The sequence below is a fragment of the Periplaneta americana genome, chromosome 6 (genome assembly GCF_040183065.1).
Source record: "Periplaneta americana isolate PAMFEO1 chromosome 6, P.americana_PAMFEO1_priV1, whole genome shotgun sequence".
NCBI lineage: Eukaryota > Metazoa > Arthropoda > Insecta > Blattodea > Blattidae > Periplaneta > Periplaneta americana.
Window position 1 is genome coordinate 43853933 of NC_091122.1, and position 27857 is coordinate 43881789.

The 27857-nt window shown below is 37.5% G+C and overlaps 1 protein-coding gene across 2 annotated transcripts in view; it reads right to left on the bottom strand.

Moving 5' to 3' along the window:
• Positions 1-27857, bottom strand: part of Lim1 (LIM homeobox 1) — a 539144-nt gene that overhangs the window by 69234 nt on the left and 442053 nt on the right. For both annotated transcript variants that reach the window (XM_069828032.1, XM_069828033.1), the window contains exons 4-5: positions 8487-8726; positions 1799-2016 (exon numbers count right to left, since the gene is read on the bottom strand). In XM_069828032.1, the coding sequence (XP_069684133.1) occupies positions 1799-2016; positions 8487-8726 (458 nt within the window). The remainder of the gene's footprint in view (positions 1-1798; positions 2017-8486; positions 8727-27857) is intronic.

Here is a 27857-nt window from a genome sequence, read left to right on the forward strand (position 1 = left end):
GTGGAATGCATTGCATAACATTTTGTGGATATTTGTCCCCGTATCGGATGATGAGACGTCATTTTTAAACTTCCTGCGCTATAGATTTTTAAATCACACGCCCGCTTTTATCGGTTTAAAGTGACTTCATTTTTTTTTTTTTTGCTACATTGCCAGACAAAAATGGATATAATTTCTGAACTATTAAAGATACATGCATGAAATTTAGAACACATATTCTTTAGACTGTTTCTCTGTAACAAAATTTTATTCATTGATTTCATTTAAAAAAATACGTCCGTTTGTTTGCAAGAAAGGAAATCAGAAAATTGTTATTAAATTTTAATTGTTTATTTTACAAACGTAGGGAATAATATCAAAATTCTGTTACGGACAGTTTGTAGAACATGCTTTTGCAAATTCATTGCAAAAAAACTGTCAGAATCTATCTTTAAAAACGTTTTAGATATATCGGTTTTAGTACAATCCTGCATTGGGTATATTTTTTTTTTTTTTCAAAATATTTTTATTTGGTTGAGTTGCCACAGCTATGAGCTCTCTACATAAAAGTTAATATTTTACACCAAATAGGAAAAAAGTTTTAAAAAATACCATCCTCTCCCATTAAGGCTGGTTCGCAATACAATGGGAACGGAATCAACGAGAACGGAAATATTGTTAAAATAAATGCATTTGTTGTCGTTTTAGTTCACGGCTTATTGTGAACCAGCTTTCAGTCTACTAAACAAATTGAGTTATTATACCTAGTAACAGTAGGCCTGTAAGTTCGTAACACTTGGTTTCACTCCAATTCTTCCCTATATCAGGTTCATTGTTGTCAGTCATTCCAGAATGGAGAGTTCAGTGCGAGGCTCATGGCAGAAGCCTCTAAAGACATAGCTATAGGCACCCAATAAGGAAAAATTGGTGCGCAGAAACCAGCGGGCGTGACTGTCTCACGCAGATGACGTATGCTCCCGTTTCCAGCATGCTCTCAACCCTACTGCAGGGGAGTAAGAGGGGTATAGCATGCGCGCCGCGAGGAGTCCGAACTGAGTTTTGCTTGTAGGATACCTATACGACCTTGACTCGCAAGCTTGAGAGGAGACCGCGGAAGGGGTATCGATTTGCTACATTTCCGTACGAAATGAGGCTAGCCTTCCGTCACAATAATACGTCGCGCTATACTAGAGTTCTCTGAAAGCGCTGCGCTGCGTTGTTCAGTGCTAGTGTAATCAAAAGTGCATGGTGCGTGTTACAAATTATTTTTGTGTAAAATGGCTCATACTGCGAGAACATTGAGGTCATTATTTGTAGATCGAAACCGCATTTACATACTAAAAGCGGATAGAGGAAGAGAAAATATAACTTTCTCATTGTCATGGTATAAGAAATATCCTTGGCTAACGGGATGCTCGACGACGACGTTAATAAAAAATTCTCACTCGCAATAAATGCACCTCTGTACATAGTGTGTTGGACATTGTGCCACTGTCACATATTCTGTGACACAGTACATGAGGATAGACCAGCAAAGGGGAACAGAGAGGTAGAACTTAAACTGAGAGGGATTGAATCCAGCATCTGAATTTGAATCCGGTATGGCTTAGTGGATAAAGCGTCAGCACGTAGAGCCGAAAACCCGGGTTTGAATCTCGGTGCCGGAGAGAATTCTTCTCAATTCTACTCATTCTTCACCACAAAAATTCTCTTTGTTACTTAAATAGTTTGAAAACTAGCTGGCTCTCTTTCTGCGCACTACATGTAAGTTCGGCATTCTTAGGTGCTCCCGTCTGTGCATAAAGTGAGGCGCGCGTACCTGTATGACCCTCATAGGCAGGCCGGTCTCCTTGGCGAGTTGCTCCCGAATGTGTCTCGTAGGCTTGGGCGTCTGCGAGAACGCCGTCTTGAGGATCTCGAGCTGCTTGGCCTTGATGGTGGTGCGCGGACCCCTTCGCTTGGATCCCGAGTTGCCGTCGTCCGGGGACTTGTTCTCCGTCTGCGAGTCCCTCGTCTCCGGGTCTCCGTCAAGCGAACCTGCAAAATAATACTCTATAAAAACAATAAACGTTAACAAACAAGATCTGCTTGAACATTTTATGTGAGTGGTTTTCAATCTGATACCGCTACTCTATTTATACATGCGTGTTAATTACCATATAACGACCAACTTAAGGTGTAAGTCCACCGCTTTGGAGTAATGGTTAGCACGCCTGACCGTGAAACGAGCGGGCTCGGGTTCAAATCCTACTTGGGAGAAGTTACCTGGTTGAGGTTTTTTCGGAGTTTTCCCCTCAATCAGAGCCGTCTTCAGTTACAAGCCGGAGCATAGGTAGGTTTGGCAACGCTGAGTGGAGGCGGGCGGAGGCGAAATAAAGGCATGACGTTTGACGTTTTAGTGCTTTGATTTCGTTGTCACGTGTACATTTTCGACATTAATTGATACAAAACTAAGTGCACTGATCAAGATTCACTGTATTGATGTACGTAATTTATTACGGAATCGTAAATGGTATTTTATTTGAGTTTCAGAATACCCCGTAAGTACTTGCATACAGCCACTTATAACTTAAAAAAATTAAAAGCATACGTGTTTTTTTTTATGGTACAAGGGAAAATAAATAAATACTTGAAGAAATGTTACTTATACCAAAAATAAATACAATAACGACGTAGTTTCGCAGTACCCTATTCCAATCAATTAACCATTATGTGGCTAATAAATTGACAATGTTTTGCCGCTTTATATTGTTTCACCTCTGACGTGAAAGGTCTAGGATATCATGTACATTTTAATTTCGTGTGATTATCTGTCGTGCTTTTCTATAAATATTTCGGATGCCCAGGAAGCCAGTTTTAGTTTGATCCTCGCCAGTCACCATAACAATACTGTTATCCAAAATTATTTGTTATAAATTTTCTAAAATATAATTTTAAAATAGCCCAAGGCCAAATATAAAGATCTATGAAAAATGAAGAAACATACCTTCAATGTAATACGTAACAAAACACATCATTATGTATTAAGTATGTGCCAATTAGCGTAAACTCATTGAACTTTAAATCCTGTAAATACGAAGCGAAAAGAAACATGTTTATAAGTAATTTATTCAAAAGGAATAATATTAATAAACAAACCCTGAAAACCAACAAAGTGAGTGTATGCATCTACAAATTATAGGTAGTTCTGACCTATAGCAGGCATTCCGAATCTTCAACAACACTGCAACATTTATGGGATCACAAAACAGCTGTTTACAATGAACTTGAAAATCAACGGCGTAACTTTATTGATATAGCAGGCGAGACCCAACAATTTGACTAGAATTCTGATACACCACAAACCACAAGTAAGACTATAAAAATATAGTTTATACAATATTTAGAAGAATTGTCAATCACTCTGTCATTAATAATAACCGTAAAAATTGCTAGAGACTGCAGCCATATTTTCATTTATTGTCTTGTTTTTATCGCCAACACGCACTTAGTTTATAATACATCAACAATTAACGTTTGGTACGACCGCGAACATAATTCCATCGACACATACTTACTGTATATTGTAATAATTCCATCGACACATACTTACTGTATATTGTAATAATTCCATCGACACATACTTACTGTATATTGTAAATTGACAATGAAAATCGGCATTAGCACAAACACAATATGTTCTGCATCGTAGGCTTCCGTTTGGCAGTTAATTACAGTGTTGCCGACGTATGGCTCCGGCTTGTAACTGAAGGAGGCTCTGCCTCAATCCATTAAGAAGGTTCGGCGCTGTGCCCTGGACTCATTTCGCTGGCATTACCACTTTTCATTCAGACGCTATATAAAGCAGTTGGAAAATCGTTGTAAAATAACCAATTAAAAACAAAATTGTGAGTAAATTTATTTAGGGAAAATCTAAACCTCCAGTGATGTGAAAACCACTGTTGCAAACTCCAATCTGCGCAAAACCACTGCACGGTCACAAAAACTCATCAAATACGTCAAAAATAACTCACCAGATTTACGTTCCTACAGATTTTTTTACATTTAATTATTAAATAATGCCAATATTTTATAAGATATAATAATATGAATAATTATTAAGAATTATAACAACATATACCACTAGTCTTGTCCACACCTGTGGAGTAACGACTAGCGCGTCTGGCCGCGAAACCAGGTGGCCCGGGTTCGATTCCCGGTTGGGGCAAGTTACCTGGTTGAGGTTTTTTCCGGGGTTTTCCCTCAACCCAATATGAGCAAATGCTGGGTAACTTTCGGTGCTGGACCCCGGACTCATTTCACCGGCATTATCACCTTCATCTCATTCAGACGCTAAATAACCTAAGCTGTTGATAAAGCGTCGTAAAATAACCTACTAAAAAAACACTAGTCTTAGTGAAGTCCTAATTTCAAAATTTACTGAAATTCCCTTGCTATTTCTAATTTTGGTTTAATGATAATACTTTGAATGCACTTCTGAATTTCACCAAGCAAGACATAGACCCTAGCATAGATGGCGCGAACTCTGTAATTCTTTTAACGGGTTTTTATTTGATACCTCTTTGTACTGGAAAACTTCACGAGCAGTAGTAATGCTGAAATTGTTCATCACTCACTACTGTACTTTAACGTTTTCAGTAACGTTTTGGGCTGTATTGAATTAAGAAAACCTTAATTTGTTGTAGAACAAAATGGAAACTTAGTCTGCCAACATTTTTCAGTATTTCCATACACTCATAAAGTTTTTTCAGCAGTTGCTTGATTGAAGAATAACGAAAGAAACGCGCCGTCATGGAATTAATTTCTCAGTTTGTGTATTAAGACTAATGCTTTGTTTTCAGTCCCAGCCATCGGGTTGTGCGTTTAACTGCAGAGTACTTTGATAGGACATCTAATATTCCAAGACAAATATTTTGAAAAGATAGGGCCATCGTCGAAAGAGTCGTGGGTGTTTTATATACAGAGACATAATTTTATTTTTACTAACATTTCTAATATTAACCTGACTATACCTTTGGATCAACGATTGAGAAACGGAAACACCGCTTGCTACTCCTTTCCAAGACTGGAGTTCGATGATACTGGTGTAATATACAAACAAATCACTTTATTAGGTATACGAGGGAAGAAAAGTAGTTCATCCATTTACGTAAAGTAGGAAATATCGCGCTTGTGAGTTTGATAATTTTCATTAGATTTTTGTTTAATCAAAATACAGTACAGTATTGACAATGAGTGTTTTTACTCACGAACTGAGCTTTCCATTCGGACGTATTCATTATGCAGTGTATAATTGTCTACAGCACATTAGCGTACAATATAGAGAATGAAGTTAAATTGAAAAATAATCATAATATGGATATTTAAACACATTTTTGAAAATGGTGGCCGTTCATTTCGATACAGGCTTCAATTCTAATGTGCATATTATCGCACTATAGACTATTGTACCTAATTCCAATTACCAGGTTCGTACTTCGTATCAGTAACTCATGTTGAAATGATTCTGTACCTACTCTATAAAAGAGTACCTTACGTACTGTAAATTCAATCTTCACTTCTGCTCGATCCGAAAAGATAGAATTACTCAGACATGCTATCTACTGTCCGTCCAAGTGGTTATGTCGCAGGGTCGTAGAAAGGGAGGAAATCACGTTACAGTTAATTACTTAACGAGGCCCTTCTATTTAAGTTATTTTAAACAATTGTATGGGTATAATATTACGTAGACGTCCAATTTCTAACAGAAATTAATGGTCTCAGAAAAGAGCTAAAACAGCCCAGCTACTAGCCTTTACAGAGAGGCGAATAGAAGCAGGTGGAGGAAACCGGGATGCGACATAGGCAAATGGACGACAGTACCTGTGCGAAAATTATTCAATACTGAAAGCTCTTCCGTCACTGGAAAACGCGAACATATTTTTGGAACGTACTGTTTACTATGACCGTAAGGCTACTATGACTGTATATGCGGTCTTGGTTCTGTGTGGAGAATGGTTGAACTTCATTAGTAGAAGGGGTGGGAGTGAAGTACATTCAAAAACTCTGGTACAATAAAATTGAAGTAAAAATAAAATGATGCCCCTGTATAATCTGCCTTACAGATGTGTTTGAGAATTATTGCAAAATCACTAAAAATTTCCAATGACATTAAAATAAACTAGATTTCCCACTGCCCACCGTTTAATGAATTTTAGATTTAAGCTACGGTTTGTCTACGGCGATCTTCGCTGGGATTCTGTTCCGTTGATTTCAATGTGCATGGCTTCTTTACGGCGATGAACGTCAACGAACGTCGCTGGGCTCGACGAACATCGTCGGCGTTTGCCGTGGAGGCAAAAACCTGACGATCATCGCCTAGAAACCAATTGTAAAATTACAGTAGGTCATGTGTTAAATCATTTAATAACATGTGATTTATACATCATACATACCATAATGGCGGTAAAACAGAAATCTTTCTGCAATTTCTCCACTAATGAAGACGAGATATCGATTAAACACAAATCCCTGTTCGACATGAGCCAAAAAGAAGAACCAACGTATACAATAACAAATCTATATTTTGCAACAACCAGAACTGTTAATACAATTGAGTAAAGTGATTCATAATTGAAGGACACACACGATGCGACAGATTTAGCTACTGAAGCAAAAGTTTGAGTGTGAAATAGTAAGTGAAGTGGAATTCCGAGCAAAGGAGAGAAGTGCAACAACCTCCTTCTCACATTATTTTTTTTATTTGTAACATTATTTCCTAAATAAATGCTCCTAAATGAAAATAATAACATTGTAAAAAGCAAAAATAAAGTGTTTATACGATCATCGTATCATTGGTTTTTACCTTAAAGTTATGCTTATCTTTCAGCTGGGCTTATTGGTTTGTGAATAAATTTTGTGTGTAATTTTACAATAGAATTTTCAATTGAACTTAAAACAAAATGAAATTGTTCGGGAGAAAGTCTCAAATATTCCTTAAAATTGGTGGGTTCATTTTCAAGATGTCTTAATATCAATGAATTACAAGACCCCTCTGTGTATCTATTTCTAAACATGACATTAACTACTTTAAAGATCCGTACTTGTTTTTCAAGGCAAAACTTATATTATAACGTTATCATATCATCCACTTATCAGCTGATCAGACATGGTCAACTATATAAAACAATAAACTATCCACCTACGAAGTTCGCCGGTAAAGAAACCACTCTCTGACGATGACCGCTGGCCATTTGAATCGTCAGCGATGTTCGTTCGGCGAAGATCGTCGTAGCCAAACCGTAGCTTTAGTGGGTAAACCACCGTGTTGGCAACACTGATAAAGACTGTTGCATGGTAGTAGAAAAAAGGAAACTGGCGAAATTGAAATTCTTACAGGACTCGTTGAGGCGAATAGAGATAATTATTTCAATGAAAGACGGGAAGCAAGTCATACACTTACAAGGGAAGGGTTTCTGTTCGAACAGGAATTTCGTATCCAAATTTTGTATACAGGCCCATCTTTACATCTCTGTAAAGCTCCCAAAAGCATTCGTTTGTGTAATGTGTGGTTTGTCTGTTAGAGCACTGTACAAGTTGAGGGGTGGGGAGAGCACTGCACAAATTAAGGGGATGGGACACCTTACCCGTAAGCCTAGCCTAGCCTAGAAGCTAGTGCGAGTGGTAAAATGTCTAGAGTCCATTTAAGAACATTTTTCTCCAACGTTCTGTATGAAAATATTGCAGCTAATCAAAAATGTAGACTGTTGTGTGAGTCACTGAATAAGGACAAGGACACAACCTTAATAAATGAATCATTCCAAGCCTAGGACATAGGATGTATGATCATTCCACCTAAAAAAAAATAAATAAATATATCCAGCCTCTGAATATCTATTTCCTTAGACAATACAAAATATATGCTCAGAGGATAACAGATTGCATAAGGACTCTTGCTGAGAATCCAGAACTTAACTTGGGAAATCGAGTGTTTATAATGAAAATGCACTCTGTTATTCATAACCAGTTGTCTGCCCTATGCTTCAGTATTCCTGGCAGTCAGCTGGTTACGTGAATCCTGAACAAGTCTCGGACTTCAAAAATGTAATTCAGGTGGCATTTGATTTTTCAGCACTGGAGTGTGGTTCAGAAGATTGTTCAGGTGTTGCTTCTGCGTGTTGTGCTTATTGCTCTGCTCCATGCTGTTTCATGCATTTTATAGAGAATCCCCATGTACATTTTTAAAGAAGTGTATTGACCAATACCAACCAAACGGAGAGTTACACAAATGAATCCTTTTACGGTCTTCATCACCATTGTGAGGCAAGTCTCTGTACAAATTTTTAACCAAAAATTTCTGTTCGAGCCGAAACCCTTCCCTTGTTAGAAATAAAAAGAGAGATGTTCCATAGCTGAATAAAAATATTTGTTGCCTACATGCATTGGAAAATGCCTTAAAACTACAAATTAAAAGCATACTAAGGGCAGAAGTTGAAATGAAAGGCACGGCTGGCACTACGCCGACTCACCCTGGTCCTCCGAGTCGTCCTGCCCCGTTTTGCTGTCGTTGAGGGAGCCGGGCCCGCCCACCAAGGGCGTCATGTCTCCCGGCGCTAGCGAGTTGTTGTTCGCCTCGGGGGTGGCGCCGGGATGGACACCGCTGGGGTGGTGGTGCTTGAGGCCCGCTGTGCCGCCCGGCGTCGTCGCCGTCGTGCTCGTGCTGTTGTCGTCGTCGTCCTCGTCGTCCGTGCCCGACCCCAGCAACGAGTCTGCAACCACAGCAAAACAACTTCAGTAATAACGCTGTTATAACATCATCAACAATAATAATAATAATAATAATAATAATAATAATAATGCCACCGGCGTGGCTCAGTCGGTTAAGGCGCTTGTCTGCCGGTCTGAAGTTGCGCTCGGGCGCGGGTTCGATCCACGCTTGGGCTGATTACCTGGTTGGGTTTTTCCGAGGTTTTCCCCAACCGTAAGGTGAATGCCAGGTAATCTATGGCGAATCCTCGGCCCCATCTCGCCAAATACCATCTCGCTATCACCAATCTCATCGACGCTAAATAACCTCGTAGTTGACACAGCGTCGTTAAATAATCAACAAAATAATAATAATAATAATAATAATAATAATAATAATAATACTTTTACGATGAAAGAGTAATGGAACGGAGAAAAATTCTCTCCGACGCCGGGATTTGAACCCGGGCTTTCAGCTCTACGTGCTGATGCTTTATCCACTAAGCCACACCGGATACCCATCCCGGCGTCGGACAGAATTGTCTCAGATTAAGTTCCAACTCTTGGGTTCCCTCTAGTGGCCGCCCTCTGCACTACGTCATAGATGTCTATGAACGTAGGACTGAAGTCCACACATGTGCTGAGGTGCACTCGTTATGAGTGACTAGTTGGCCGGGATCCGATGGAATAAGCGCCGTCTTAAATCACGAAGTGATTTACGCATATCATATATATTATTTTAATGTACCAAGGTACATATGATATTTCCATGCAGATATTCTGCGTCATCATACGATGAAGGAGTAATGGAACGGAGAAAAATTCTCTCCGGCGCCGGGATTTGAACCCGGGTTTTCAGCTCTACGTGCTGATGCTTTATCCACTAAGCCACACCGGATACTTTTTCTTGACTTTTCCACGTATTCCACGCGGTTGTCATACCGAGCCTAACAGAGGGCAGTACCGCCGGCCATTTAGTGCGCTATTTAGAGGACAGATGGCTGGTCTGTCGTGGGAGAATAGAATACAATGTTTTTATTTTCGCTGGCAGAGTGAAGGACCTTCTGTTTCACTCAACCAACCTTAATACAATAGTGACACAATTGAATGGTAATGAAGAGTTATAGAATTGATACTATTTCGATGTTGTCTGGAAAGACCCAAGTCAGGATTACCGGCCCCTGGAATCCTAACCCAGACCTCCCGAATGGTTGGCCTAAAGCAGGCATGTCAAAACCCTGCACATTGTGCAGTAGTCTCTGCGCGATGTGCACTTTCTATTCCCCTACCTGGAGGAAGTGAATCGCCTTGGAGGGGAACGCGACAGGGCTATACAGACCTGCAACAGCATATGAGCTTTTGTTTCAGTAACTCAGTTTCAGTGCGGGTACTGATTTGGCTGTCTGTGAATGAGTTGTGATAAATAAAGTGAGGAGTTTACAGATAACGAAGAAGGGAAATTATGAATCATATAACATAACTGTTATAATGTTTTCCTCAGCCAACAATAATTATTTTAAAATGAAAGGTTTTCATCAGCCCATGTCGAGGTAATAGTGTTGTGACAGTTTAGATCAGATTAGTAAAGTTAATCAGTACTCTCACGGCAAAACGAACTTGACATTGGCGTTGTTTTAGAGTCTGTACTAACACATCCATCAAAGATTAAACGACTTACGACTTTCATTTCATAAGCTGGTAAGTGATGAGAATATTGTGAGGAATACATTAAGGCTCTTGAGGTTATAAGCAACTATTTGCAAGGCGGAAAAATTTTCTGGAAAAATATATAATAGCAAATTTTCCGTCTCACGTCACTATATTATGTATGCTAATATACGTACATTAATAAATCTTTAACCTGACATTCATAGAATATCATCGCTTCACAGCTTGTGAACTACACTTTTAATTTCTTTCAGTAACGCTTCCAAGTTGTCGATACTTGCTCTCAACGTTTTCTAAATAAACTATATGTGAATTTAAATTCTAAGCTTAATTTATATCATTTATTAATATTAATGTTAATTTATATTGACATACAGCAAGGAAATTATTTCAGTGTAAAAACTTCACAATGTCCTACTACATGTAATTAATTGGGAGTATATTTTCTTTAACATTTGTATACCAATGGTCCCAATAAATAATAATGCTTGACGAACAATGAAAGAATAGGGTCTATTATTTAAAATAATTAGTACTACTACGTAAAATGAAATACTGTGTTCGTTTTTTGTTGTTTCGAAATTACTGTAATATTATTTTTCTTTAAATACTATATAAAAATCATTTTAATAAGTTATGCTTTACAAACCACTACTTTGTCAAGTATAACTGAGTAAACCTAAACTTTTTTGTATTGCAGTTGTCAAATATAGACACTGATAATAACCATGTTTTTTTTTCCTTCTGCTAAGTGTGTTTGTAATGTTGAAATGCCTATTTAATCCAACCCTAGAGGCGCAGAATAGATTATTGTACACCGCTCCAGCTAAGAACTGGTAAGAGCAACCCTTGAAGGATGCAGTCCTCACTGACCGGCGATCCGCGCACATAACTGCACATTCAGAGTCTGATTTCTGACATGCCTGGTCTAAAGTGACAAAACTAGCCTATTTCCTAAACGTATTTACACTGTAGTTTTGTTAATTCGACCACAGAAGACGGTGATATTGTGTTAGACATACGAGAATGAAATTTATGACCGTAAAAATGCTGCTTGAAAGCAACGTCATATAAGTAGCAAAATTTGATTTGTTGTATTGCATTATTTCAACGTTACAATTTTATTGCTTGTTTGTTAAAATGTGTATATGATAACGTTATGCAATTTGTGTTCTTTTGTTTTGTGTGTTTTTTGGAACATATAATTTCAATTAATGTTCCGCCATAAACGTTGTAACTAAAACATGGTGCATCCCTCGTGTTTATCGTGCCCCCACACGTTGCCTGCACTTCGTTTGCGTTTCCACTGTGTCTAAACGAGACGCTTCACTGTACTGTAGAAAGCGCAGCCGTGTAAAATGTGATAAGTTTAAAATATTTTTGTATTAAGTGGCATGGACTAGGACAAGGAAGAATAGAATAGAGTAGAATGGATTTAAATAGGTTGCCTGAATAGTGTAGGACAGAGTTGATTGGAATGGGGAGTGTTGCAGTTGAGGAGGATATCGTTGGACTGAAATTGGATATAATAGAAGATTGTGTCTTTTATTAGACATTAACTGAATGGAATAAAATTGAGCAGAACTTGTAAAAGAGTGAAAATTTCTTGTGAAATATTTTTGCAGTAGTCAGCGTTGTGTCAGTTCCTATTATATACAGGGACATCATTTTATTTTTAATAACATTTTTAATATTAACCTGGCTATACCTTTCTATTAACGATTGAAACAGGAAACACCGTTTGCTACCCTTTCCACGACGGAGTTCGATGATACTGGCGTAAAATACAAATCACTTTACTAGGTATAGGAGGGAAGAAAAGTAGTTCATCCATTTATGTAAACTAGGAAATATCGCAATTTTGAGTTTGATAATTTTCATTAGGTTTTTGTTTAATCAAAATACAGTACTGTATTAACACTTAGTGTTTTACACACGAATTGAGCTATCCATTCGGAAGTATTCATTATGCAGTGTATATTGTACTGTTACAGCACATTAGCGTACAATATAGAGAATGAAGTTAAATTGAAAAATAATTATAATATGGATATTTAAACACATTTTAGAAAATGGTGGCCGTTCATTTCGATACAGACTTCAGTTCTTTTGTCCATATTATCGCACTATAGACTATTGTACCTAATTCCAATTACCAGTTTCGTCCTTCGTACTAGTAACTCATGTTGAAATAATTCTGTACCTACTCTATAAAAGAGTACCTTACGTACTGTAAATTCAATCTTCACTTCTGCCCGATCCGAAAAGATAAAATCACTCAGAAATGCTATCTACTGTCCGTTCAAGTGGTTTTGTCACAGGGTTGTAGAAAGAGGGGGGAAGTCACGTGACAGTTAATTACTTAAGGAGGCCCTTTTATTTAAGTTATTTTAAACACTTGAATAATATTACGTAGACGTCCAATTCCTAACAAATTAATGTTTTCAGAAAAGAGCTAAGATAGCCCAGCTACTAGACTTTACAAAGGGGCGAACAGAAGCAGGTGGGGGAAACCGGGATGCGACATAGGGAAACGGACGACAGTACCCGTACGAAAATATGATTCAATATTGAAAGCTCTTTCGTCACTGGAAAACGCGAACATATTTCTGAAACGTACTATACTCAGTAACTCAGTACTGCTTACGCGCCCTCGGCTCTGTGTCGTGAACGGTTGGAAGTTTACTAGTAGAGGGGTGGGAGTGAAGTACATTCCAAAACTCAGGTACAATAAAAATTGAAGTAAAAATAAAATGATGTCCCTGTACAAGTCAGTTCTCTTATAAATTCACAAAAGTTGGCACATAAATTACGCAACAGCATTTACAAATTACCGTGCGTGCAAGATTCTTTGTTAGTCTAAGAAACTTGGACAGTTCTGAACCTTTTCCCACATGAAAGCAGTACCTAATGGTACAGGTGGCTGTTTGAAATTGGATTCGGCTAATATGCATGATTAAATGCTGTACTGTAATCTAATAATTATACACCACGCGTAATAACTCAAGAAATATCTATTTGTATGCCGTTCAATATTCCGGGACACTATCACCACCTGGTGTGTAATGAACAAACCAGGTACTGTGTTTTCTTTTAATCTCTGCTTCACGATTCAGGACCTATCAGTCTTTCCTGTCCGTCTGTCTGTTGAAAGAAGCTCTCTCGCATTGCATGAAATATTCATAACCCCACATAGGCCCTTCGGAGAGCGGCTTCCTTGATGCGGGCTTCATTTAGTATTCGCTCACCACAGAGTGTCAGGCGTCGTGGACGGGGGATTTATTTCGTACCCTCGTTATGGCGTCGATGATAGCGCGGTAATGGATTGCTGCGTCCTAAGACGCGGCCTACGATTAACAACTTTCTTGTAATCAGACCGCTACACTTCTAGGTTCATTGATCCCAGTGTGAACTGAGATTTTCCCAGTTGCAGAGTAGTAAGTTTAACTTACACGTACTTAAGAAATTAGATTATTTTTATTTCACGAAAATAATGTTTTTTTTCACGTATTTTATTGTGTAAATGTTAAATGTTATGTTTTATTTAACGACGCTCGCAACTGCAGAGGTTATATCAGCGTCGCCGGATGTGCCGGAATTTTGTCCCTCAGGAGTTCTTTTACATGCCAGTAAATCTACTGACATGAGCCTGTCGAAAAAAAAAATCGAAAGAGGAGAATTGGGAGGACAAATTTAAAAGGTACGCAAACGCGTCCTTTGCAAGGGGTTGGGGGCTGTACGAAACTAAATATGTGAGCTCCAAGCCTGTTGGCCACTAGTCTCACTCCGGGTTACTCTGCTCCACTGAAGGAGCTCTAGAAAATTTTGAAGGGGAAAACCGAAAATGGACGTAACCTCTTAGGTACCACATACGCGAGGGGGACGGAAATGTGATCAAAGTGATCACGGGACGGGACGAGGAGGAGATGGCTGGTGTAAATCTGCACATTGAAATGAACTGTGTCATTTCGAAGTGCAGGAGGAGTCGAGAAGACTCTGTCGTTTGTTCGATGACAAGGCAGTGAAGACCGCCAGGAGAGACGCCGTGAATTCTGAATCTGCAATTTGGAAGGTTCCCTGTCCTTTCGCATTGCGTCCACATGAGTGACCTTGCACATGTATTTAGTAATTTTATAAACTCTGAACTAGGACATTTAGTCGTTTGTTAGAAAGAAAAAGGGGGATTTTATGGGGAAGGGCATATAGGTCCGTGGCCCATTTCTTATAGGGCTCATCCCGACATCTGTCTTAACGCCTTAGGAAAACCACGGAAATACCTTAGGCAGGATGAGTTGTCTCAATATAAGAGACTAGCCAATTTGGCTTTTAAGAAATAGGTCGATTGATTTATGAATTTATGATAGATGTAATTATTAATTAATTTAGAATAATTAAGGGGTCTTAGGGATGTGAATGCAGGTCCGTGGCCCATTTCTTTTAGGGCTCATCCCGACATTTGTCTTAGCGCCTTAGGAAAACCACGGAAAAAACTTAGGCAGGATGAATGAGCCTGTCGCATTTAAGCACACTTAAATGCCATCGACCTGGCCCGGGATCGAACCCGCATCCTTGGGCATAGAAGGCCAGCGCTATACCAACTCGCCAACCAGGTCGACTTTATTGTGTATGTTTTGTGTGTAAACGTATGTCTTTTTATCTCTAGTGACTTAAGGGGGTATATAGGGTGTCCCATTTATCTTGTACGCCTATTATAACTTTTTGTTTGGATATGTATTGGAATTTTTGTTTTTGAGCGTTATGTTAGAACGAGGGGCTAACATGAGTGTGGAGTCCACACCTGTGGAGTAACGGTCAGCGCGTCTGGCTGCGAAACCAGGTGGCCCGGGTTCGAATCCCGGTCGGGGCAAGTTACCTGGTTGAGGTTTTTTCCGGGGTTTTCCCTCAACCCAATACGAGCAAATGCTGGGTAACTTTCGGTGCTGGACCCCGGATTCATTTCACCGGCATTATCACCTTCATATCATTCAGACGCTAAATAACCTAGATGTTGATACAGCGTCGTAAAATAACCCAATAAAAAAAAACATGAGTGTGGAGATTTGGTGCATGTAACTACATTATGGTACAAGATACACGTGACGTCATCAATTTTTCAAATAGCACTAAATAATTTAATCATGTTACCTTGATTACACACATTAAGACGAGTTCAAAAATGTATCACAATGTCGCCTTCGTAAGAAGTTCTGTTACATGCCATTAAATCTACTGACATGAGCCTGTCGCATTTAAGCACACTTAAATGCCATCGACCTGAGCCGGGATCGAACCCGCAACCTCGAGCACAGAAGCCCAGCGCTATACCGACTACTCCACTCAGGCCGAATAATAATAATAATAATAATAATAATAATAATAATAATAATAATAATAATAATAATAATAATCACGTTTTTAACACAGCAACAAACACAGTCTTTTGTTATTTCTCACATAATTGCAATGCAGTTTTAGGGGGTAAGAAGATAAAATAAATATATTTTGGGGGTACGCTAGCAAAAAAAAAATTGAATACCGTAGATATAGGCCTAGAGAAGCGCTCTTCAGCAGACGAATCTCACAGAGTTCATCGCATGGAAATACAATTCGATGAAGTTTTCTCAAATCATCTGCTCAGATGATAAATTTGACTTGAATTACGGAAAAGATAAATTTATGACACGATAGACAGATGTTTTCCTTCCGGAAAATCCTCTCTCAACATCGTTTTACGCACCAGAAAATCATTTCCACTCCTTGGGTTTTGAAACCGAAAGTGATAAACTGAAGATGTGTTATTTTACCATATAGGCCAGCGCACACAGTATTTAGCTAGATGCGATATATTTATTTCTTTCTGAATAACCCAGTTTCAGAAAATAATATTTACTTAATATTTCGCGTTATATAAACACATCTGAAATTACTACGGACGTTTTGTTCCTGCATGTTAGCTACATGGCGTTTGTGGAGCCCTGCGATATATGAATGTCTATCAATCTGTCTGTCAGAGGGGAGATCCCGCCTGCGTCTCTATGGAAACCGTGTTGACTGGCCCACATATCTCTCAGTTTCTAATTTCAAAATGTAAAACAGTTTTTTATCATTTTTCCCACTCCAACACCGTAAAAAAAGACACCACATACCGTATACTATATGTAGGCCTATGTTAGGTCTACTCAACAAGGATTTGTGAGATTTAACAAATGCATTGTTTTTATTACTAATGTATATTCTAATCAGATCCATTTCTCTCTCGCGTTCACTTCATATGTATTTCTGAAATGTATGTTATAATTTAAATCTTAGTTAACAGAAGATCTAAGGAGACTACCTATGTTAAGCGGGACTTAGGTCAAAAGGAAGGTTTCAGAAAATCATTAATATTGCACCTAGAACTACAAAATTCTGCAATATGGTTATTCCGTGGGCAAGCAGATTATCTGGTAAAAGAGGGCATGCCAATATTCGGGATCAGAGATCTGCATCGGACGTTTTCGCTCGAGCGCCAAGTAGTTGATAGCATAATCCAATAGGTAGCGCACACGCATGATGGGTAAAATTGTCGCGAGCGATAAATACATGAACGGTATAAGCCGAGCGTTAGACATTTGTTCTTGTTACAGTGATGAACTGTGTAGTAACATCACAGATGTTTATCATTTCAAAACTTTGCAGTGTTTAACTAACCTCTCCATAGTACAACTACAAAACTTGCTTTCTTTTTTTATCTGTACTGTCTATTGTAATTGGGGCTTTGCTCTGTTATGGACATAAATAGATAAATAAATAAATGAATAAATAAATAAAATGTAATATAAATGTTGTAGGTAATTTCCCCCCCCCCACGCAGGAGTGATTTTGTGATAGATGTTACTGGATGTAAATGTAATTATTATAAACGGATAACACAATCACGATAATGCAAGAACCGTATCAAGTTTTTTAGTAGTAGTAATAATAATAATAATAATAATAATAATAATAATAATAATAATCTCTAATAATTAGTTTATCAATCTTTGCGTCTGTAACAGTTGTGCAGCATGATTATTCGTTTTATTATATTTTCTGTGACGTTATCTCTCTACTAATATTGTTATTAATCTACTGCTATATGTCCACACCTGTGGAGTAACGGTCAGCGCGTCTGGCTGCGAAACCAAGTGACCCGGGTTCGAATCCCGGTTGGGGTAATTTAACTGGTTGAGGTTTTTTCCGGGGTTTTCCCTCAACCTAATACGAGCAAATGCTGGGTAACTTTCGGTGCTGGACCCCGGACTCATTTCACCGGCATTATCACCTTCATAGCATTCAGACGCTAAATAACCTACATGTTGATACAGCGTCGTAAAATAACCCAAAAAAATAAATAAATCTACTGCTATATCAATAATATTTTGTAAAACGTTTCTACATTGTCGCAGTATATAGGCGGAATACTATGTATGGACCTATCATATTATATATGTGGTAAATCAAATATTGAATAATTATTAATTAGCAATAATAACTGTATATCGAAGTTTTTCATACTATTTTATTTACAACTTCATGTTCCTGTTTTGGTACCTTCCATTGACTGTTCCATTAAACGTTTGCCATAAACGCACAAAATAAAGCCTTATTTTTACCGTGTGAGCAAAACATATGTGTATCTTATCTGTCGCCTTCCATACAAGATAAGACATGTCGGTGAGATGACCTTGTACTGTGCATCTATTTATTACGAGCGTATCACGGCCGATCTTACCTCACTCGAGGGTGCGACATTCGACCGAGTTCAAGCGATCGATTTAACTCCAATGCAGCACTCTGTTCGGGATACTCTTCGCAGCGGGAGATCCTGCACTGCATGAAGTGCTGACCATGTGCAACGCGTTAACATGGTTGTAGCTGACAAACGCGTAACAGTGAAAGAATTGTCACTCCAAGTTGGAATAGGAGAAGCAAGTGTGTACACAATATTGAAACAGTTGGGGTTAATAAAGGTTTGTGGCAGGTGAGTTTCGAGGATGTTGACAGAAGCCTACAAAGAAACCCGAAAAACAGTGTTCAGCGAACTTTTGAACCGTATGAGAATGGTGCAGAAGACATTTTATTGCAAGAATTATGACAGGATATGAAACATGGCTTCACCATTTTGAACCGGAGACAAAGAAGCAGACAATGCAAATTCATCAAAGAAAAAGAAATTCACGGAAACGACTTAAATTAAATTTGAATAAAAGGATAAACTGCAAAGGTGTTGAATAAAAAATAAATTTAAAAAAATGTTGTGCATTACTTTTGGAGTGACTCTCGTATACATAACTTGAAACTATAACATTCAATTGTTTTTCAACGTAGTTTCAAGCTCAATTGAGATATTTGTCGTAGCGTTTCATAAGTTTTAGTTTTAGTGAACGGGTTACATCAGCTGCTTGTCTATGTGGATGACGTGAATATGTTAGGAGAAAATCCACAAACGATTAGGGAAAACACGAGGATTTTACTGGAAGCAAGTAAAGAAATATGTTTGGAAGTAAATCCTGAAAATACAAAGTATATGATTATGTCTCGTGACTGAAATATAGTGCGAAATGGCAATATAAAAATTGGAAATTTATCTTTCGAAGAGGTGGAGAAGTTCAAATATCTTGGAGCAACAGTAACAAATATAAATGATACTCGGGAGGAAATTAAACACAGAATAAATATGGGAAATGCCTGTTATTATTCGGTTGAGAAGCTTTTATCATCCAGTCTGCTGTCAAAAAATCTGAAAGTTAGAATTCATAAAACAATTATATTACCGGTTGTTTTTTATGGTTGTGAAACTTGGACTCTCACGTTGAGAAAGGAACATAGGTTAAGGATGTTTGAGAATAAGTTCTTAGGAAAATATTTGGGGGTAAGAGGGATGAAGTTACAGGAGAATGGAGAAAGTTACACAACACAGAACTGCACGCATTGTATTCTTCACCTGACACAATTATGAACATTAAATCCAGACGTTTGAGATGGGCAGGGCATGCAGCACGTATGGGCGAATCCAGAAGTGCATATAGAGTGTTAGTTGGGAGGCCGGAGGGAAAAAGATCTTTAGGGAGGCCGAGACGTAGATGGGAAGATAATATTAAAATGGATTTGAGGGAGGTGGGATATGATGATAGAGACTGGATTAATCTTGCTCAGGATAGGGACCAATGGCGGGCTTATGTGAGGGCGGCAATGAACCTCCGGATTCCTTAAACGCTAGTAAGTAAGTAAGTATACCTTCATCATAGAATTCTGTCGCCTGTGATTTGAACCATGCCTGAACGCTGAACGACCTTAACTTCTTTAATGCTTGACAATGCGTTTCTGTATTGGTGGTAGTGTCTTTTTCCAAGAAGCATTTGTTTCAGCATAGGTCAATCAAACCCCGTTCTTCATACATTACACAGGTCCTTAGTTAATTTTGATTGCTGAATTATTACTTTTACAATTGCCTGAATGCGAGTATTGCTGGAATATACTTGCACCACTAATATACATTCATCCTAGTAGAGTGCATACATTTTATCTTTCCACGCTCGCATGTGTGGAGCTGCACTGTGTACTGCCGCGTCCTCTCTACATCCGCGAGTGTGGAAAGATAAAATGTTTGCATTATAGTAATCTGTTTTTATACCGTTCTATTATATCCCCCGGTTCCCATTTCTCAAAATACGACTTTGTCGTAAACCCTATGCGCCAGTAGCGGCTGGTGATCGAAATCCTCGGTGAGGCCAGATGCAACTACATAGTTTAAGTGCTTCCGATAGGAAATGTTTGTTTATGATATTAATTATTATTGTTATTATATTACTAATATCATTATTACTGTATTATTATTATTATTATTATTATTATTATTATTATTATTATTATTACTATTATTAGTCTATTCTTATTACTATCAATGAAAAATAATAATTTCACTCACCAAATAAGCTGTTATGCTGTGAGTTTCAGAGATTGTTTCAGTGTGATGAAGCAACCCATATTATGTGTTGAAATTTCCCTTTCTTTCTTTTCTTTTTATTTATTTTTTTTTCCCTTGACAGCAACAAACAAGGCCAAGAGAAGTTTATTTTGCCTCACATTACCACATAACCATTTATGTTGCCCATACCAAGAGGCAATAGAAACTCGCGTTTTAAGATTATGTGTCAAAAAAATTATCAGCGATGTCGTAGGTATCTCAGTACTCTCTCTCTTTATTTAAAACTTCCTTTCTTTCAGTATTATTTCTTCTCAAAAAAGGACACTCTAACAACGAATTAACTTCTCCAGCATTATTTCTCATATTTGTTTCTGTTTATACATATTTTCCCGAAATATATAACATTGGCCCAGATTCACTACTGTACTACGAAGTACAATAGCACAACACCCTCGCTTATGTCATAAACTAAGACACAAGGGAAGAGAATAGAGTGGGTCTCTGCCTGCCAAAGAGCTGTAATTTTGTTATTTATGGCCTAGTTAGGAAAACAAGTCACCACTGCTATTCCCACCCCACTCTACCCTCAAGGCCGGCCCATGGATGGGACGAGTGAAACCTGACCAGGCCAGCCGAATTGTGCCTCAGCTACAACGTTTTAAGCGTCAACTCAAAGCCCGCGAAAGGACATGAAATGCATTGACAGACCCGGCACGAACGATTCTGGCCTCAGGAACAAATTTTACTGCAAAACAGGTCTACATACATCACAAGCCAGACCCGGCACGAGCGATTCCGGCCTCAGGAACAAATTTTACTGCAAAACAGTTCTATATACATCAAAGTTTTCAAATGCTTCTACAGCGATATATGCTTCATTAAAATAACAAATATATTATATAAAAACACAAAATTTGATTTCAGTTAAGCCAAGGGACTGAGGCCCGGCCTCACTTGCCTCAGTCAATGAGCCGCCACTGCTATGCGCTCAGTGAACATTTCAGATAATGAAAGGCCTACCTAAATCCTGAAGTAGAATTCTGGTTAAGTTGTTTTAGTGTGTTATTTGCTGTGATGTCGACCGTTCTTCCTAACATGTTCTATAAATCTATGGTGTTCGGGTGAAGAGGGTTAGTCATTTTTTGTGCAAATGGAGATTTGTTCCCCAGGTGAATACACAAGTTAAATCATACAAAAGGGTGTGCAAAAAAACATCGATCATACGGGAATAAATATTTAAGAGTTGCTAATTCATTATAAAAAGTTAATCTAGCACAACGTTAACACAAATCACTTTTATTTCTTCGAATATACTGTATCTATCTATAATAAACTTACTTACTTACTTACAAATGGTTTTTAAGGAACCCGAAGGTTCATTGCCGCCCTCACATAAGCCCGCCAGCGGTCCCTATCCTGTGCAAGATTAATCCAGTCTCTATCATCATATCCCACCTCCCTCAAATCCATTTTAATATTATCCTCCCATCTACGTCTCGGCCTCCCTAAAGGTATTTTTCCCTCCGGTCTCCCAACTAACACTCTATATGCATTTCTGGATTCGCCCATACGTGCTACATGCCCTGCCCATCTCAAACGTCTGCATTTTAAGTTCCTAATTATGTCAGGTGAAGAATACAATGCGTGCAGTTCTGTGTTGTGTAACTTTCTCCATTCTCCTGTTACTTCATCCCGCTTAGCCCCAAATATTTTCCTAAGCACCTTATTCTCAAACACCCTTAACCTATGTTCCTCTCTCAGAGTGAGGGTCCAAGTTTCACAACCATATAGAAGAATCGGTAATATAACTGTTTTATAAATTCTAACTTTCAGATTTTTGGACAGCAGACTGGATGATAAGAGCTTCTCAACCGAATAATAACAGGCATTTCCCGTATTTATTCTGCCTTTAATTTCCTCCCGAGTGTCATTTATATTTGTTATTGTTGCTCCAAGATATTTGAATTTTTCCACCTCTTCGAAGGATAAATCTCCAATTTTTATATTTCCATTTCGTACAATATTCCGGTCACGACACATAATCACATACTTTGTCTTTTCGGGATTTACTTCCAAACCGACCGCTTTACTTGCTTCAAGTAAAATTTCCGTGTTTTCCCTAATCGTTTGTGTATTTTCTCCTAACATATTCACGTCATCCGCATAGACAAGAAGCTGATGTAACCCGTTCAATTCCAAACCCTGCCTGTTATCCTGAACTTTCCTAATGGCATATTCTAGAGCAAAGTCAAAAAGTGAAGATGATAGTGCATCTCCCTGCTTTAGCCCGCAGTGAATTGGAAAAGCTTCAGATAGAAACTGACCTATACGGACTCTGCTGTACGTTTCACTGAGACTCATTTTAATTAATCGAACTAGTTTGTTGGGAATATCAAATTCAATAAGAATAAACTACAATAATAAATAAATATTACCGGTACCTTAAACTCTCCAGCAACATACTTAATATTTTCGCCATTAATGATGTTTACTTTGTCAGATATACTCAGACGTGAACGTGTTTGTGACATGATGCCTTACCGGTATGCGGGGACTTGGATTCTCGTTACAGCAGACCACGTTATATTGTTTTTCTAATTTCTTTAGACTCAAACGCATTCTAGTAACTTCTTCAGTCCGGAATTTATATTTTAAAAACTGAAGAAAAAAAATCGGTCACATAATCATTCTGGGGTTCCAAAAATTCCAAATCAAGTCTCCACAAAAAATAAAAATTTGGGGCAATTTTGACTCTTGGGGCACCAACATTCTAATTTATAATTCTGGTATAGAAATGTTGCAAAAGTGATACTCTTCATTTCTAGCAAATGTAATTTTTCAAAATTTTCAAAAATATCCAAGACACTGCAAAAAAATTAAAAGAAAATTATGTATAATATACTCTACAACAGGACTGAAGAGGATAAATAGGCGGAGTAGTGTACGTGAATAAATCCCATATTTTTTAATGTATTACTCTTTTTCCATAAGCTTCCTTCTTTACAAAAATAGAAGACTTAATAGTAATATACGTTACAAGAGCGGTATGTTGACGTTTTCATGGTCGAGGAAAAGACTGAAAAAGCGAAACGTAGTTGAGCTTTTTTAATTTCCGAGAACATGAAAACAAACATACCGCTCGTGTATTGTATATTATTTTGTGCGAAGATCGTTTATTACATACCTGAAAGACGAATTTCTAATTTGTTGCAATGAAATCTCCATGTTGGTTTCTGTTTAATGACGGCAACTTCGGAAAACCAAAATATCTATCTTCAACATTGTTGCTATAAAATGTTTTCTGTGTTTACTATACTCCAGCAGGCCGTGATATACGTCTGTCTTTTTTCCCCCCAGTCTATAAATGCGAACTTAAAACAAATGGTAAGGTTATGTAATGATTTACTTTTCATTTTAATATTTTAACAATATTATTTATATAACATATTGCAGTAATAACATCCGCATCTGGAATCTTGTTGATTTTTTCACGGCTTCCTTAATGTTACTTGTATCAGGTATGCAATAAGTTTCGTGGAGTAGTAGACTTTACTTAATTTTTGCAAATATTTAAAAACAATAATTAACATTGCAATTTAGGTGAAATTGCAGTGATAAGTTTCCAATTTATAATTATTACTATGTTAAACGTCTCTAAAAATAATATGTTAAAAGCCTAAAGCAGTAAAATGAATGTCGCGCTTAAGCGGTAAGAAGAAGAGGGAAATTGTTGTGTGTGTTACGTTGGGAATACTGAATGTGGTATTTCACACTTACCGGGTTTGGTTCTGTGCGGAAAACAAGCAAATACGCACGATCTCGCACAAAAATCTTTCCTGAATTTTAGATAACTCCAGTTTCCAGTTGATGACTCATTTTGTACAATGCAGGCTATGACATGGCACTATGTGTCACTAGTAGAGTCGGGCAAACAGCCTCTTACTCCCGCTCGTCTCGTAGGCGAGACTGGCTGGCCGATAACGCCAGTTCCGAGAATCGTAATCTCGAGATTGGCACTCTCGGGAACGAGGAATACCGGGTCCCGGCCTGTTATCGCACGGCCGACTTATCGTTACGAAATGCGTACACTGACTGCCGGCTTAATTGCCGCTCATCACTGAAATTCGTGACTCTTTCTGAAATATTAATGTTCATAAAGTAATTTAAGAAGGCACAGCAGTGTGGTATGCAATAATACAGCACATTATGATTGTCGACATTCTTACAGAAGTCACACTATTTTAATGAACTACTTATTGCCTTTCTGGAGAAGCAAAATAATGCAGCACTTTCAGTCGTTACCTAATCCTAAGCTAGTCTAAAACAATAACACGTTATGGTTGGAGCTATGATATACTTTCTCGCTATCAGCATTTCGTTGACATTGCATATTTAATCATTCGATAGTGTTTTGTATACGCTATAGTAATGGATAACACACGACTGTATTATTATATTGCGCGTTCACATCTGGATGTTTCGTTGTTATGCAACGGCATCTTCATCAGCATGGGTAATTATTGTGCTGTGTAAGGACGAAATAAAATAATTAATACTTATTTATATTATAAAGGACCAAAGACTCTGGCAAAAGATATTTTTGTTTCCCAACTGATAAAATGCTGCATGTGAAATGGAAACACTTTTGCAAGAGGAAGGACAGAATTACGAAATAGAGTAGATCCTTTCACAAATTGATCATAATTACTTACAAATGCATTTTAAGGAACCCGGAGGTTCATTGCCGCTCTCACATAAGCCCCCCATCGGTCTCTAACCTGAGCAAGATTAATTCAGTCTCTACCATCATATCCATTTTTATATTATCTTCCCATCTACGTCTCTGCCTCTCCAAACGTCCTTTCCCTCCGGCCATCCAACTAACACTCTATATCCATTTCTGGATTCGCCCATACATGCTAGATGTTCTGCCCATTTCAAACCTCTGAATTTAATATTCCTAATTATGTCAGGTGTAGTACAATGCGTGCAGTTCTGCGTTGTGCAACTTCCTCCATTCTCCATCCCTCTTAGCCCCAAATATCTTCCTAAGAATCTTATTCTCGAACACCCTTAACCTCTGTTCCTCAAAGTGAGAGTCCAAATTTCACCACCATACAGAACAACCGGTAATGTAACTGTTTTATAAATTCTAACTTTCAAGTTTTTTGAGAGCAGGCTGGGTGACAAAAGCTTCTCAACCGAATAATAACAGGCATTTCCTCCCATATTTATTCTGCGTTTCCTCCTGAGTGTCATTTATATTTGCTTTATCATAACAACAAGAATAAAAGAGGGTTATTATTATTATTATTATTATTATTATTATTATTAAATTAGTTACTTTACGACGCTTTATCAACTGCTATAGCTATCTAGCGTCTGAATGAGATGATAATGCCAGCGAAATGAGTCCAGGGTCCAGCGCCGAAAGTTACCCAGAATTTGCTCTCAGTGGATTGAGGCGAGAAACCTCAGCCAGGTAAAGGCTGGTTCACAATAAACCGGGAACGGAAACGACAACGAGAAATAATCTATACTAATAATAAATCTGTAAGCGAAATTTTTCTGGTAATTTTCGCTTTTCCAAAAATAATTGGTCCTAACATATATAATTAATTAATTATCCTGAAACCGAAAATCGCTTTTTTGAAATTTTTGTTTGTATGTCTGTCTGTCTGTCTGTCTGTCTGTCTGGATGTTTGTTACCTTTTCACGCGATAATGGCTGAACGGATTTCGATGAAAATTGGAACATAAATTAACTTCGTTGTAACTTAGATTTTAGGCTATATGGCATTCAAAATACTTTATTTAAAAGGGGGGGTTATAAGGGGGCCTGAAGTAAATAAACCGAAATATGTCGCTTATTATTGATTTTTGTGAAAAATGTTACATAACAAAAATTTCTTTAAAAATGATTTCCGATAAGTTTTATTCCAGGCAAAATTTTGATAGGACTGATATTTAAGTCTGTCTGTCTGTCTGTCTGGATGTTAGTTATCTTTTCAGGCGATAATGGCTGAACGGATTTCAGTGAAAATTTGAATATAAATTAAGTTCGTTGTAACTTAGATTTTAGGCTATGTAGCATTCAAAATACTTTATTTAAAAGGGCGGTTATAAGGGGGCCTGAATTAAATAAACCAAAATATCTCGCTTATTATTGATTTTTGTGAAAAATGTTACATAACGGAAGGTTCTTCAAAAATGATTTTCGATAAGTTTTATTCCAGGCAAAATTTTGATAGCTCTGATATTTAAGGATATAAAAGAGTTTTAAAATAACAATACAATACATTTCCACCGCCGCCTCAGATTGTAGCGTCGTTGTTCCGTAACTGCTATGTGCAAACTATTAAATTTTTTAGTAGGAAGAAAAACAAATTTATTCGTTCTATGGCAGTAGTGCATAGAAGATCGTGAATTTTTACATTTTTACACAATCAACTCTATTAATTTGGAGTGATTTATTAAAGGATGCATTCAAGACTAATTTAGAAAAATGTTAAACGAGTTATATTTGCACCAAATGAGTGGTCTCTGGATCAAAATGATAGCATTTTAATTATTTAAATACAATTTAAATTAAGTAACATATTAAACGATTTATTCTTCTATCAAACACGAGTGTTCCCTGGACCCAATGTTCTATTTTAATTATGTAATTACTTTATATTTATTTCTAATAAGTGCAGCGGAGCGCACGGGTACAGCTAGTGTTAAAATAAATGTATTTAAATGTGAACATTCACAATTAACGAGAAGATTAACGGGAACGTGAAAGTTAATTGTGAATGCTCACATTCAAATGTACTTATTTTAACAATATTTCCGTTATCGTTGTCGTTTCCGTTCTCGGTTTATTGTGAACCAGTCTTAACTTGTCCCAACCAAGATTCGAGCCGGAAGCCGATCGTTTCACAGTCAGGTGTGCTAACCGTTTACTCTACAGCGATTATTATTATTATTATTATTATTATTATTATTATTATCATTATATCATTATTATTAGTAGTATTACTGTTATCATCATCATTATCGTAATCATTAGGATGATTAAGATTATGATTATCAGCATTATTATGATGGTTATTATTTATTACTGTCTTGTAAGTTATCATTAGGTACAAGTATTAGAAATCTGATTAATTCTTAATTTGTTATTCTCGTTCCTATAACATAGGATAATTATTGTAAATCATATAGGCCTATATAATTTTATATTGTAACATGGCTAGAATACGATAATGATTGTTCTGTAACAATAATTTATAACGTGCACACCAATAGAAAGTGTAGTTTTCTATAGTATAGGCTGGTTCAGAATAAACCGGGAACGGAAACGAGAACGGAAATAATGTTAAAATAAATGTACAGTATTAAATGTGAGCATTCAGAATAGTTAATTGTGAATACTTACCTTTAAATACATTTATTTTAAAAATATTTCCGTTCTAGTTCTCGTTGCCGTTTTCGTTCTCGGTTTATTGTGAACCAGCTTTTAATATTTTCATGTTTCATATCATTGTGTTACA